The sequence below is a fragment of the Myxine glutinosa genome, chromosome 10 (genome assembly GCF_964187855.1).
Source record: "Myxine glutinosa chromosome 10, kmMyxGlut1.1, whole genome shotgun sequence".
In the NCBI taxonomy this organism is placed as follows: Eukaryota; Metazoa; Chordata; class Myxini; order Myxiniformes; family Myxinidae; genus Myxine; species Myxine glutinosa.
In genome coordinates, this window is record NC_136270.1 from 131,144,158 (window position 1) to 131,160,274 (window position 16,117).

The window sequence follows — 16,117 nt, forward strand, 5'->3', positions numbered from 1 at the left end:
GTCCATAACTTTTTGAGATATCGTGTGATATATCAATTTTGGTCCCATCTCTCAAAGGTGAAGAGTCAGTTAAAAAAATTCTAGTATCCAGATCTGGATCTTCACCAAAATCTAATCCATTTGCCCTCGTCACACACCCAACATGTCCACCAATATATATATATATATACACATGTAAATGTTATGCATGGTCTGGGCTTGTGGAAGAGCTAGGAGACACAGAACAGATATGGGCAAAACAAAGGGAACGACAGGAGAAAGGGGGAAACGCCAACAGCCGGGCGACAGGAAAAGGTGGACGAGAACTGGCAAACAAGGGATGCGGGTAACGATGAGGGGTAGCGGAGAATGCAAGAGGTGGACAAGATGGATATAAAAGCAAAAACTTTGGGAGGCATGGGGGTGGTTTAACGGGTATTGAAGAGATAATGGCTTTGGATGGGGGATGACCTGAGATGATGGTAAACAGCTGTCTTGAAGACCCAGACGGAAGAATAAGATTGAAGACTGTGTTGAAGGTGATTTCACGGGCGTGAAAAGAGGAATAAATGAATGGAGGTGAGCAGTGGTTCTGGATTCAGGCAGTTTCACTAGGAGGGTGTTGCTGGTGGACCGTGTGTGTTTTGCCGATATTTGTGGGGTGGGTGTGACAGAGCACAGTGAGGGCAGAGGGTGCAAGACCAGAAATTAAGTGTAAGAAGACAGAGAGACCTAACCTGTTGGCGATGACAAAGTGATAGGCTCATAAACTCAGCTTTGTCACAAAAGATTCCAAAGATCTTGAAAGCCTTGGTTTCCACAGCGTCAAGTTGAGCAAGATGTGAGACAGGGGAGCCAGGCCAGAGGGGAGAGCAGTACTCCATCACACTGCAGATGAAAGCCTTGTCGGTGGATAGGAGCTCAGGTGTACCAAGGAAGGACTTTGCAAGATGGAGGTTGCCCAGTTGGCATCTGTCTTTGAAGGCCAACTTTGAAGTTTGGCTTGTCCCAGAGAGATCATAGTTGAGAGTAAGACCCAAGAGTTTAAATGACTGAACCTCTTCAAGACGGTTTTTGAGAAAGAAGATGGGAGGTTTTGTGGAACAGTCCTTTTGGAGAGAGAAAGTGAGTGTGTGGGTTCTCTCAGGATTGAAAGACAAGTTCCAGGTGTTTGACCAGTTTGTGAAGCTATGAGGAGAGGGAAGAGACAGCTGCCTGTCTGAAGGATGAGGGATGTCATGTCAGAAAGTGGAGTCATCAGCAAAGAGATAAATGGGATTTTCTAGAGTGAAAGGGATCATTGATGAAGATTAGGAATAGGATGGGGCCAAGAACACCCTCTTGGGGTATTCCAGCCTTGACAGGGAGAGAAGAAAGGGTTCCGTTGAGAGCCAAACATTGGCTACGAGAGTGGACGACGTCAGCAATCCAAGAGTGGAGTTGGCCTTGGATTCCATAGGCAGACAGTTTGGAGAGCAAGGCGGGATGCTAGACTGTATCGAAACCTCGAGATATGTCCAGAGAGAGGGCCCTGATCTCATGTCTGATATTGAGGGCCTGCATCCACTGTTGGGTGCGTAGAAGCAGTGCGTCCAAGGTTGAGTGACCAGGTCTGAAACCAAATTGGTGATCTGAGATGAGGCTGTTGGAGAAGAGCAATGATTTTATAGCAACTGGGATGATGGATCCATTGACCTTGCTGATGAGTGGAAGTAAGTGAATCGGTCTGTTTCAGTTTTTGCACCTTTTTATGAAGTGCAGTGATGTTGGTCGATTTCCAAGCAGATGGAAGATGACCTAGGGTAAATGACAAGGTGAAAAGGGTAGAGAGATGAAGTGCAAGAGAACCAGAACAGATTTTTAGGACACGTGAGCCGATGCCGTGCTGTCCAGTTGCAGAGTCACAGTCGAGGGTTGCCAGAAACTTTTCCACCTTCTTAGATGCAAAGGATACAGAATCTAGGAGAAGTTGGGTACAAAGAAGGAGTGGTTAGGGACACAATATTTTGAAGCAAAAACAGAATTGAGGCGTTCGGCCTTCTCACGAGCAGAGTTGGCTGTGGTTCCATTTGCGGTGAGGAGCTGCGGTTCCAAGAGGAGCACACACCAGTGATTGAATTGACATGGCTCCACCAGGATTTAGAGGAGGGAGACAAGTTTGAAAGCTCATTCTTGAGATTAGACAGATGTTGTTTTCTGTCTCTCCTGAGAGTACACACACACACACACTTGTTGCGGGATTTGTGGAATGATCTGAGGTTGCCTTTAGTTGGATTTGAATTCCAGCAAGAGAATGCAAATTGTTTTAAAGCAACTGCCTCATCACAGGATTCAGAAAACCAAGAGCGGGAGGATGGGTAAGATAACTGAAGACAAGATGGGATGAATCTGTGCACATGAGAGAGTATGTATCTGTGGAATAATTTCCAGGATGAATCAATATCAGGAGCGGTAGATATAGGAGACCCATCCTGAAGTGTGTTGGCTGCTTGCAGTCCCTGCCCGTTTGTGCGAGTGAACTGCCAGACTCGCAGGTGCTGAGGCTGTTCTCTGAGAATGGTCAGAGATGTTGACCTTCACAAGCACATGATCAGATGAGCCAATTGGGGCAGAGGATGAACAAGATACATTGGCGGGGAAGTTGGTCATCACCAAATCCAGAAGGGAAGATTTCCCATTGGGAGAAATCCAGGTAGGAAAACTCACGGATTGAGCCAGTCCCATGGAGTCACAGAAGTCCTTCACAGAATTTCCATGGCTGTTGAGAGAGGTACCCACACCCAGCCAACTAGCATGGTGACCATTGAAGTCACCACATATGAGGAAGAGAGAGTTGGGATGAGTGGTTAAAAGTTGGTCCACGTCGTTTGAGAGAGATGTAGATGGAGTCGTCACTTGGAAGGATGGTACAACACACAAACAAACAAGATGTGGGAGCGGAGGGAAGTCGCAGCCAGAGGTACACCTGGGGTTTGGGAGGTGAAATAGCAGTACACAGAGTGAGGAATGGAGTTTTTGATGTACAGCGCCATTCCGCTGCCAGGACGGGGTTCATGTCGATCAAACCGGAGGAGACAATAGCCAGGCATGTCATCGCAAATTCCCGACCCTTCCCACCAAAAGCAAAGTTGAAAGATAGCAAAAAGTTCCACCAGGAATGACCAGGAAATATCCATCAATATCTTTGACCTTTCGATTTTCAGTTAAAAAAAAACTTCTGTTTTGACCCCAGTGACTCCAAGGCCCCACCCCCTGAGACCTGAACCGGGGGTCAAATAAAAAATCGTTACACATTTCATGCATCTCCCAATGTTGATTACATATAGAAGGATTCATTTTTTAAATGTTTAAAATGAAATTTTTCGGTATTTGACCTTTCGATCCCGCCCCAGATCCCCAAAAAGGGCCAAAATTCATACCACTCTCGTGCCTTTTTGCCATGTGGTGATCACATGTCTCAAGTTTGATGAATTTCTGCCCAACCATTGAGGAGTTAGTGTGACAGACAAACAGACGGACGGACATATGGACATACAGACAGACGGAGCCGATTACAATATCCCACACCCCCCCCCCCCCATTATTTTTTTAAGCGTGGGGACAGTAAAAGTCATTAAGACTGACATATCCAAAGCACTTTTGCCATTTCCTGTATAAGCATCTGCCCATTGGGATTCCGTTTGCCATTTTCATCATGTAGTCGACTCAGTTGCTGCTCCGATTCACCAATAAGCAAGATGCTCCTGTATTTTGCCTAAAGTGTAAACTGTTTGAACATGTGCAGGCCAGGGTAGCATGCCACACGCAGTGAAGTCTGAAGCCGAGGCTTCAAATGCAAGCAACATCTGGAATGCTTCATCCCTCATGCCGCTCGAGAAGGAGGAAAAGCGAGTGGGAGGGAGCTTTGTGCGTTAAAAGGAAGGAAATGGACTTCAGGCCACTGGAGCATATTTTGAAGGAGCTCTAGGCAACAGCAAAACCGAAGCTTGAACCTCGGGCATCTGCTCCTCAAAAAGATTCAAGGTCGAATGACATTTGGGAAAAGAGGAAGCTCGTCGGTTTTGGATTAGCATCCATGAACGCTCTCATCAACATGAATAAAATACTAGGATGCTCTACATATCCATGTATTGCTGCTTAGCACGCTTGAATGGAATGCTCAAATTATGGGGAATCTTACCGTCGCGGATCTAGATACTGGGAATATCACCCGAGGGAAAGCACGTCTCACTGTGGAATTCGTTGTGTCTAGTTTCCGTTGTTGTTTGTTCCATGAAACCACCTCCAGATTTTCAAACCACACTCGGAGACATGCTGCTGTATCACACATCGCGGGCGCATTTCCTTCGGCACAGCTTCCTCCGAGTACGAATGCACTTTCCATATCCTAAACCCAGACTCTCCTCTTCAGCACTGCGACAAAACCAATTCCATCCTGACCTGAGCAACATCTCACCTTCAACTAAAACCCAATGCAAAATAAATAAATAATTAAAACAAATCACCATAATGTGACTGTTCAGTCTCCAAGACCATTTGTTACAGAACACGCATCTTCGAATACCTCCCATCGCCCAATCATAAACGCTCTTCCTTAAGCGAAGTGATCATGAAATGGTCTGCACAGTACACTCCCAAATAATATTCCATGGCTCCGCTCCCTATGCCACAAACCGTATTATCCATCAAAGTTTCCTGGAGAACATTTTGTACAAAGGCAAAATGTTTTGCGAACATCGATCTCACATTTGCATTCAGCCAGAGACAACTGGCAGCGCGTTCGAAGAATGGGAAAGGAATATGCTCACCCTCTCTCCGATGGATCCCTGATTCCCAGGCAAACCTGGACGTCCCTTTGGACCATGCAGTCCCTGTGCAAACAAACAAAACTCATTTCTGTGCAAACGTCTGTTGGTGGCATTTATCACGCAAATAAGTATCTCTTTCTCTCTAACACACACACACACACACACACACACACACACACACACACACACACACACACACACACACACACCCACACACACACACCTGTAGGTAGAGCTAAACACTCCATTACTTATCTTACCTGGAAGGCAACTTACCTCAGGGCCAGAAAGACCTTCCTCTCCCTTGTGACCTTTCGGACCAAGTCGACCTGATTTACCCTGAAAAACAACAGTGGCCATTTAACTGGATTTATCTCAGGTATTTTGTCTGTAGGTTTCACATATGACTCACTTTATTATGCTACTTCCTGCCATTCCACCAGTACCAGCATAACGACTAATAAAAACAGTCAACCTGCTCCAGTCTCTGCTTATGGATTACAGATTGATTCTTGATATTCTTTACATCACATCAATCTGAGGCTCACATAGTGGAGCTTGTACAGAAATCCGATGCAGGGAAAAGGTATTCATAAACACCATTGTGTTATTACATGGTTTACAAAGGTATCATTAGGCAATAGACAAACACCTACAAGATGTATATGGGATTTTAACCTGGGTTCCTCGTCATAACCAGTGTAGTCAGATGGGAACACCAACAGGCCAACACGATTTTCTCCTTTAAAAATCACATTACTTCCAATTGGGAGGGAACAAAAACTCATTTATATCAGTTTAGAAAACATTCACAATTATTATATACTGGAAACCATGGAAATTCCATGTAGTAATGCAAGATGTGACTTCATGTCCTCAATTGTACTCCTCTCCCACACCCAACTCAAAGTCCTCAACTCCCCAAACTAACCCCAAGCCCTCAACCCCTCTTCCCAAACCCAAGTCCTCAACTCCCATTCCCAACCCCAAGTCCTCAACTCCCCTTCCCAACCCCAAGTCCTCAACTCACCTTCCCAACCCCAAGTCCTCAACTCACCTTCCCAACCCCAAGTCCTCAACTCACCTTCAAAACACCAAGTCCTCAACTCACCTTAAAAACCCCAAGTCCTCAACTCACCTTCAAAACCCCAAGTCCTCAACTCAACTTCAAAACCCCAAGTCCTCAATTCACCTTCAAAACCCCAAGTCCTCAACTCCCCTTCCCAACCTCAGGTCCTCAACTCCCCTTCCCAACCCCAAGTCCTCAACTCCCCTTCCCAACCCCAAGTCCTCAACTCCCCTTCCCAACCCCAAGTCCTCAACTCCCCTTCCCAACCCCAAGTCCTCAACACCCCTTCCCAATCCCAAGTCCTCAACACCCCTTCCCAACCCCAAGTCCTCAACTCCCCTTCCCAACCCCATGTCCTCAACTCCCCTTCCCAACCCCAAGTCCTCAACTCCCCTTCCCAACCCCAAGTCCTCAACACCCCTTCCCAATCCCAAGTCCTCAACACCCCTTCCCAATCCCAAGTCCTCAACACCCCTTCCCAACCCCAAGTCCTCAACTCCCCTTCCCAACCCCATGTCCTCAACTCCCCTTCCCAACCCCAAGTCCTCAACTCACCTTCCCAACTCCAAGTCCTCAAATCACCTTCCCAACCCAAAGTCCTCAACTCACCTTCCCAACCCGAAGTCCTCAACTCACCTTCAAAACATCAAGTGCTCAACTCAACTTCAAACCCCCAAGTCCTCAATTCACCTTCAAAACCCCAAGTCCTCAACTCCCCTTCCCAACCCCAAGTCCTCAACTCCCCTTCCCAACCCCAAGTCCTCAACTCCCCTTCCCAACCCCAAGTCCTCAACTCCCCTTCCCAACCGCAAGTCCTCAACTCCCCTTCCAAACCACAAGACCTCAACTCCCCTTTCCAACCCCAAGTCTTCAACTCCCCTCCCAACCACAAGACCTCAACTCCCCTTTCCAACCCCAATTATTCAACTCCCCTTCCCAACCTGCCCCTTCCCAACCCCAAGTCCTCAACTCCCCTTCCCAACCCCAAGTGCTCAACTCCCCTTCCCAACCCCAAGTCCTGAACTCCCCTTCCCAACCCCAAGTCCTCAACTCATCTTCCCAACCCCAAGTCCTCAACTCACCTTCAAAACCCCAAGTCCTCAACTCACCTTCAAAACCCCAAGTCCTCAACTCACCTTCAAAACCCCAAGTCCTCAACTCACCTTCAAAACCCCAAGTCCTCAACTCCCCTTCCAAACCACAAGTCCTCAACTCTCCTTCCCAACCTCAAGTCCTCAACCCCCCTTCCAAGCCCCAATACCTCAACTCCCCTTCCCAACCCCAAGACCTCAACTCCCCTTCCCAACCGCAAGACCTCAACTCCCCTTTCAACCCCAAGTCCCCAACTCCCCCACAAAACCACAAGGGCTCAACCCTCCTCCCCCACACACAAATTCTGCAAACAGCTCAACAAGTTGTCTTCAATCCCCACCCCCCACCCCACCCCACAAGCCACAAACCCCACCTCCAAGTCCTCCAGCTCCCTAAACAAATCCCATGTCCTCAACCCCCTCTCCCAACCCCAAGACCTCCTCAACCACACCCTCCTTTCAAAACCTCAACCTCACTCTCCCAACTACCACCCACCCTCCACCCTCCACCTCCCCCAGCTAAACTTGAACATTCTTCATGCCCCATGGGTCAAAAGGTGTGGCCGGCAAATCAGAACAAACACACAACATAGTAGGGGCATGATGGAAGTACTGTAATGGGGGTGGAGTTGGTGCAGGAGGTGAGGCAAAGTGGAAAACTATCCTGGGGGAGTGGACACTCCATGCCAAGTAGGAGTGAGGCCCATGCATGAGAAAGTGTACCCGGTATATGGAAGCAAATACACATGGTGGGGTGGGATGGGGTAGGGGGTTGGAGGGAGAGGTTTATCGTTCAAAAGCACAATGAGGGAGTCCTCAGTATTCATGGCAAGTTTGAGCCCTGTGGGTCAAAATGTGTGGCAGGCAATTCAGAACAAACACGTACACTGTAATAAGGCTCCAAGTGAAAGTTCCAACAAAGCCATAACATCCAAACCTTATGAACGTAACAAAGACTCATGGACAATATAAATAGGAAATAAGAGAGATTGAGGCCTCAGCATTTCACTTCAAGAGTAAAGATTTCTCAGTATGTTTTGGGCACGGTTCCTGGGCAGTACAAAGACAACATAGGGGTGGGTGCAGTGGGGGTGCAGGGTGAGGGGTGCAGGGTGAGGGGTGGGGAAAACAAAGAAAAAAGAAACAGGATTGGTTGTTCTGAAAGATAAAATGGTTCAGCTTGCTGAGCCAAACTCATGCCACACACTCCGCCCTGCATACCCCCATACTCCTCCCTGACCCCTTTGTATATACGTAGTAGACCACATGGCAATCACTACCTGAGGTTTACAATTTTAAATTACACGCACTTCCGTCTTCCCCAAGAGTCATCGTTTCTAGAAGTTCAACAATGCAGACTTGTCTGGTCTACAATAGTCTCCCTCTTTCAATCCCTCCTCATCTCTATCCTTCCATATCTATCCATCAAGGCAACACCAGGCTTCATGCTTGCATCTCTGTTGGGAACCTTATACACTTCAAAAGGTCCACAGAAGGAATGTATCTTAGACGAGTAAACCAGGCTCGTTTGGCATTAGACTTTTGAGTCATTTTCCCCATCTCCCAAATGCTGGTCATACGATGTGTGGCGAACTCTCCAGTTTACCTCTGCAGTCAACCTCTGGCAGAGGTGCAATCTTTGGAAATGCTTGGAATAACAATAAGGGCAGGGAGATGCCTTGACATCCTCTGCACAGCCAAGGAATTACTCGGCCTCTCGAGGTCCAAAGCCTTAATTTAAAGTCTCGGAGTATGGATCTTCTGAGACTGGTGCTAGCAGATATTACATTGTGCCCCTGGAAGCGGTGGAATCCAAAGCACTGAGGCTTATAGGAATTACTCAACAAGAGGTTGAGGTGCAAGGCCTGTTCCTCTCCCACCGCAAACAGGTTGGTGGCCTAGCTTTTCATAGTGAATCATTTCTGCTTCTAGCCCAAGCTGCCCTCTCAGAGGTTTATGCCTCACGAGTCTGACCCAGATGCAAGTGCTCAGCTACTAATCCACACCATGATGCCCTCTCTAAATCCAGGTAAACTACTCGGCTCCACTCATTTGTGCCTTTCTTCTCTTGACTGTACAATCTCCTCCCTATGTCTGTCCAATCACATTCTCATTTAAAATGGTGAGCCATCACCCACTCGTGTAATCCCAAAATACTATTACTGATATTTTCTAGGTCACCGATTCATACCTTCTCCATCCTTCCTCGTATGCCATCTAGCTTTGCTCTTCCGCTATATAAACACTCATCATCCAGTTCTTCCATGAATCTCAATCTCCGTTGAAAGAAAGAATTGATCAATACTCTCTCGCCCCTGAACTCCATCTCCTGACTCCTCAACCATTTTCTAGCTCCTCACCTTGTCTCAGCCTCGGAACACACCCTCTCAGGGTCCACTGGCTCTTTTTTTTTTTTTTACAAATGCACAATAACTGCTCTCGGCCAAACAGCCATTTAGACAGCATCAAACTGCTGTCTTTGCGAACATTGTATCGATCCAGAAATTGCTTTCCTGTCCATTCCACATTACCCTGGGTCACATGGATTTCACGCTCTGCACTCATCATGTGCCAGATCAAACCCACACATGTTGAACCAACAACTTTCCAGGCAGTGGTCACCCGAGCCAGTTATGTCAATATCTGTTTTCAATGCTCTCACATATATGGTTTGTCGAGAAAATAGACAGAAGACAGACAAAACAGAATGTCGAGCAAAGAAAGACACGACTGATGCTATAAGACTACCGGACAAACATTCCGATGTTCCACACTTATAGATTATGCACTATAGTCTCCATGATGCTGCACCTTCTAGCTCACGACATTTTTAGCTTTGCTGCTGCAAGGATTTCCCTGCAGAGTTTTGAACCCACCGGTTTTCCAGAGGCTCCGGGGTTTCCCTCATGCCCATCAGGTCCTTGTGGACCCACGTCGCCCTGTTGGAACACGTGTACAACAAACGGACGTCCAAAAAATATATATACAGCCATTTATTGTCAACAACATATTGGCAGCAACCATTTACTTTGCCTTTTACAGGCAGGTCCTGCAACTGCTATTCCATCCATGGGATGACGGCATGGAAGGTCGAGGGTTCTGCTGGCTCGCGATCATTTGCAATGACCTTAGAGTTATGTAGCGCCAGCGTCATCCTATCAACTGACTTCTAAACACTTCCGGATCTTAAACATCTTCAACAAGGATCAATTAATTTTATAAAAGAAATATTATCATGTGGACCCTCGACATAAATACCATACAATGAACAAGGAATTTATTGTTACATTTACAGACTTGGCATTTAATATGGAATTTTTTTTTGTGGGGGTGAACTTACTTTTCAAGATGACTTAGAACCAAAAGTTCATTGGAATTATGTTGAAATTATTCTAGATTTTGTTAATGTGACCTTTAAAAGAAACAAAAACCACATTGGACATTTCGAAGCAAATAAATTGATCCTTGAAAGTGATGTAAACTGATATCGAACTCAATTCACGGACAGTACTGTGTTAAACTTCTGTACGTTTTCCAGAAGTATCTCTCTATTTCGCACATTAGGCAAAACAAATTTCAACAAAAACAAAAGTTAAATTATGAATGGGATTACGGACAGTAAAATTACAGTTCAGTACTTTGTGTAACCCCCACGAGCATTCAGGAGAGCATGTACATGTTGAGGCATGGTGTTCACGAGATTTGCCAAGGTTTGGACAGGAATCGCTTGCCATGCAGTGACAATAGTCTGCTGAAATTCACGCACAGATGTCGGCTGCTGGTCCAAGTGGTCGATTTGACGCGTTAATTCTGCCCACAAGTTCTCTATCGGATTCATATCCGGGGACAAGGCAGGCCACTCCATATGCTCTACACCACGGTCAGCAAGAAAGTGTTGGATCATGCGAGCACGATGAGGCCGTGTATTGTCATCTTGGAAGACAAAGTTTTCTCGAAAGGCTGCACGAGCAAATGAAAGCAATGCTTCTTCCAGAATGGCCCTGTACTTGAACTGGTTCAGGTTTCCATTCAGAACAACCAGGTCAGTTTTTCCCCCTGCATGAAAAGCAGCCCAAACGGTCACCCCACCACCTCCAGCTTGGACTCTTGGCACTATACAATCTTCGTTGTGGGCTTCATGCACTTGTCTGCGCACTCGGACGTGGCCATCTTGACGATAGACCAGAAATCTAGACTCGTCACTGAAGGTCACGTGATTCCAGTGTCCTGGCTGCCATTGACGGTGCTCTCTGGCCCACTGCAATCGGCGCTGGCTGTGTTGTCTGGTCAGGCGTGGCTTTCTCAGGGGACGCCTGGCACGATAGCCTGCTTGAACCAGTCGTTGGTTGACTAGCCTTCTGGATACAGGCACATTTGTCAGTTGCTGCCACTCAGCCCTAAGCCGATTAGCTGACTTGGTACGGCCATTGCAGACTAACCGGTGCAGCTGGCGATCATCTCTCCTTGTGGTTCTGCGTGGACGTCCTGGCCTCGGTATTGGAGTGTCACTGATTGTCATTGCAATGTCATTGCCATTGCAGACTAACCGGTGCAGCTGGCGATCATCTCTCCTTGTGGTTCTGCGTGGACGTCCTGGCCTCGGTATTGGAGTAGGGACACCCCTCTGAGCATTTCGTTTCAAGATCTTTGACACCTGACCTTGAGTGATGCCATACTGCCGAGCAATAGCACGCTGTTTCATGCCAGAATTTCGTAAAGCCACCACTCCATGACAAACAGCATTGTCAAGTTGACGGACCATCTCCAGAGGAAGCGGCAATAACTTTTGTAGACGTGCAGCAGTTGTTTTCCACTAATACAGAATGCAACAACCATTATATACCCGATTGTGAAGCCAATCGTCAAATGTACCTGTCCTTACATTTTGTCACGCCACCTGTGATATAATCCTCTTATTGACTTCTTGCTGCGAAAGACAATCAGTGACATGGTTCTTTCAACAAAGACATCACCGAGGGTAAAATAAACTCACCAAATTGATATACTGAGTTCAGAAAGTAAACCCAAGTCAAGAAAAAAAAAAATTCCACATTAAATGCCAAGTCTGTAGTTGGTGGTAAAACAATGACACAAATGTAAACGATTCGAGTGTTTATCTATGAAAATGTAGTTTCCTCCGACATACTTAGAGTTATGGTTCCTGGAGGGAGGCATTAAATGTTTCGTCTTTGTGTCTGTGTTCTGCTTATTTTTCAAAAAAAATTCCATTATTTAATTTTTAAGTACTTAATTTTTTAAATTTTCAATCACTTCATTTTTTTCAAATTCCAAATTTTAAATTATTTAATTTTTCAAATTTTTTTTGCTTACTGTATTTATTTACTTTCATTGAAAAAGTTTTTAATTTCTTTTTCAATTTTCAATGACTTCATTTTCAATTGTCAAATATTTAATTTTTTTGAATTTTCAAATACATGTACAGTAAAAGCTCATCGTCCGTGGGGGTTACGTTCCTGTAAAACTCCACGAATGGCGAAATCGCAAACAGGGAACAGCTTCTAACATGCAGGTCAATGAGATACGTTCCAGCCTCACAAAATTCAAAAATCCAAAAAATCATTAATAAATTAGAGAAATAAGACGTTTGAATAGAAAGATAAGAAAAATTGAGTAAAATAAGATCAAATAAGTAACATTTACCATCAATAAGAAGGTTTTTCTGCTTAGAATACCTGCACAGTACAGTTTTGTATTGTGATTGATCTACCAGGAGTGACCCACAGTTCCCTCATGTCTATTATGATGTGTTCTTGCCTTAGTGAAGACCTCGCAGTCTTTCCTAATGTGCTTTGTTGTGTGTGGAACAGCCTGGCAGAGGTTGCAAGTGTCGTCAGTGGTCCCCAATAGGAATGCAACAGAACGATGAAAATGAATGGGTTCTTCTTCTTCACCAACATCTATCATCCCTTTTTTCTTCAGAAAGATTATTTTGTTCCTTTCTACTGTTCCTTTTGTTCTGTTGCATCCTTATTAAAAGTGTTAAAATATTGACATTGTTTAAAAACTTATGAAACCAAACAAGGTTAAGGTGGGCAAGGTTCACTTCTTCCGCTGTGCAGCGACGATACTGGAAGACAAAGAATGTAAATTTGCTAATTTTTACATTTTCCGGCTATATGGTAGCTACAGTATTATAATATAACACCTAATGTTAAATTCAGGAAATACTGTTATCCAAAAATTTAAAGTGTTTAAAAGTTTTTAAAAAAACTTATGAAAAGCGAACAAGTTTAAGGTGGGAGGGATTCACTTTACCGCAGGTACGCAGACATATCGGCGCGGATGGAGAGAAAGGGTGTCTAAAAGGTAAGCGCAGATACACGAAATCACAGACAGTGAACACACGGGCAGCAAGGTCTGTATGTACTGTATTTCATTATTCCATTGTGTAATTTCTTTAGTTCTTGGAGGAAGGCCTGGTGTCTGTGGTGTCTGTGGTGTCTGTGGTGTCTGTGGTGTCTCGCTTTTTGAAGACTATTTTTCCATTATTTTTAAATTTATTTCTCAATATTCAATTTATTTTTCCCCCAATTTTCAATTATTTAATTATTTCACTTTTTAATTATTTCTCTTTTCCATTTTCTATTTTTTCAATTTTAATTATTTAATTTTCTTTTCTTTTTTAATTTTCGATTATTTAGATTTTAGATATTCAATTTTCAATACAATGTCTTTCCACTCCATGTCTTTCGGCACTTTTATGAGCATCAACCTCCTCATTGGGCAAACTGATGCATTCGTTTGAATTACCTTTAGATGTTATGATGCGTTTCCAACCCACCTTCGCACCTTTCTTGCCTCGACTACCTGGGGGTCCCATCATTCCATTATCTCCAAGCAAACCCTGTGGATGAAATCAATCGACAAGGAGACCACAATGAGCATGAGGTAAAGCAAAGAAAGCAATTAATATAACACTCTGGAATCTCCATGGTTTGTTGATAACTTCAACAAAGAAGGGAGAATGGAAAGAAATTCATTAATTTGATTATATTTCCAGTGTAAATATGGAAAAATCAAAGTGTATAAGGATTTGTGACATATTTAACACCATACCATGAAATACAAGGAAAGGTAGGTACAAGAGGAGGCCATTTCAACAACCGTAACCACTGCGCTTTATAAAACGTCCATTAAACCATTCCATAGAATTACTTCTCTTCCATTCACTGAATCCTCATCATTTTTAAATGTTTGAAATTAACTTCCATATACCTGCATTTGCTCCGATTTTAGGAAGCCTTTCTAAAGTCTGATTCTGCTCTATTTTGTGATCTATTTTTCCATCCATGGGGGTCTCCACCTGCTCTGGTATCCATGAGCCAACGACACCAAGCCCTCCATGGAGGTCTCCACCTGTTTTGCTATCCAAGAGCTTACAACACCCAAGCCATCCATGGAGGTCTCCACCTGTTCTGGTATCCATGAGCCCACAACACCAAGCCATCCATTGAGGTCTCTTCCTGTTCTGCTATCCATGAGCTAACAACACCAAGCCATCCATGGAGGTCTCCACCTGTTCTGATATCCAAGAGCTTACAACGCCCAAACCATCCATGGAGGTCTCCACCTGTTCTGCTATCCAAGAGGTTACAACGCCCACACCACCCATGGAGGTCTCCACCTGTTCTGGTATCCATGAGCCAACGACACCAAGCCCTCCATGGAGGTCTCCACCTGTTCTGGTATCCATGAGCCAACGACACCAAGCCCTCCATGGAGGTCTCCACCTGTTCTGCTATCCAAGAGCTTACAACACCAAGCCATCCATGGAGGTCTCCACCTGTTCTGGTATCCATGAGCCAACAACACCAAGCCATCCATTGAGGTCTCCACCTGTTCTGCTATCCAAGAGCTTACAACACCAAGCCATCCATGGAGGTCTCCACCTGTTTTGCTATCCAAGAGCTTACAACACCCAAGCCATCCATGGAGGTCTCCACCTGTTCTGGTATCCATGAGCCCACAACACCAAGCCATCCATTGAGGTCTCTTCCTGTTCTGCTATCCATGAGCTAACAACACCAAGCCATCCATGGAGGTCTCCACCTGTTCTGCTATCCAAGAGCTTACAACGCCCAAACCATCCATGGAGGTCTCCACCTGTTCTGGTATCCATGAGCCAACGACACCAAGCCCTCCATGGAGGTCTCTTCCTGTTCTGCTATCCATGAGCTAACAACACCAAGCCATCCATGGAGGTCTCCACCTGTTCTGCTATCCATGAGCCAACAACACCAAGCCATCCATGGAGGTCTCCACCTGTTCTGGTATCCATGAGCCAACAACACCAAGCCATCCATTGAGGTCTCTTCCTGTTCTGCTATCCATGAGCTAACAACACCAAGCCATCCATGGAGGTCTCCACCTGTTCTGCTATCCAAGAGGTTACAACGCCCACACCACCCATGGAGGTCTCCACCTGTTCTGGTATCCATGAGCCAACGACACCAAGCCCTCCATGGAGGTCTCCACCTGTTCTGCTATCCAAGAGCTTACAACGCCCAAACCATCCATGGAGGTCTCCACCTGTTCTGGTATCCATGAGCCAACAACACCAAGCCATCCATTGAGGTCTCCCCCTTGTTCTGCTATCCATTACAGTACCGATGTCATCGTTATATATTCATTTATTTGCATTTTATTGCAAGTCTCGCAGTTTACTCTGTTTTTATTCCACTTGTCCATTTTCTCACCTGTCTGACTCTATATTTAATATTTTCAATTTTATTTTGTAACTTTAACATTTTAAATGCACAGTAACTCATGTCACAATCCCTATGTCATTGTCTCTTACCTTAATTCCGATGATGCCAGCAGGACCAATATCTCCCTGCAAAACAACACAAGAAAATGTTGCTACAAAATCGAAAACCTCATTGAAAATGCCCCAAAAGTCACCAGTGAGTGTTACACACATCATCTCCTCGGTCTCCCTTCGCCCCATCCCTGCCATCAAGTCCAGAGTCGCCCTGAGTGAAAAGAAAGCAAATCTTGCATCAAATACACTAGAAACCATCTTTAACAACTGGAAGCTAAGAATTATATTTGCTTCCTCACAATATCATAAACGATTAAAAGTGATACTTTCCATCCTTCATATCTCCCAAGATTGTAGATTTTCACACAAATCAATATCATTCCTCTCC

At 45.1% G+C, this 16,117-nt stretch overlaps 1 protein-coding gene across 3 annotated transcripts in view; it reads right to left on the reverse strand.

The window, feature by feature from the left end:
• COL6A1 (collagen type VI alpha 1 chain) overlaps positions 1-16,117 on the reverse strand; it is a 104,902-nt gene that overhangs the window by 25,856 nt on the left and 62,929 nt on the right. For all 3 annotated transcript variants that reach the window (XM_078786099.1, XM_068126086.2, XM_068126085.2), the window contains exons 18-23: positions 15,887-15,940; positions 15,766-15,801; positions 13,750-13,812; positions 9,824-9,886; positions 5,064-5,126; positions 4,788-4,850 (exon numbers count right to left, since the gene is read on the reverse strand). In XM_078786099.1, the coding sequence (XP_078642225.1) occupies positions 4,788-4,850; positions 5,064-5,126; positions 9,824-9,886; positions 13,750-13,812; positions 15,766-15,801; positions 15,887-15,940 (342 nt within the window). The remainder of the gene's footprint in view (positions 1-4,787; positions 4,851-5,063; positions 5,127-9,823; positions 9,887-13,749; positions 13,813-15,765; positions 15,802-15,886; positions 15,941-16,117) is intronic.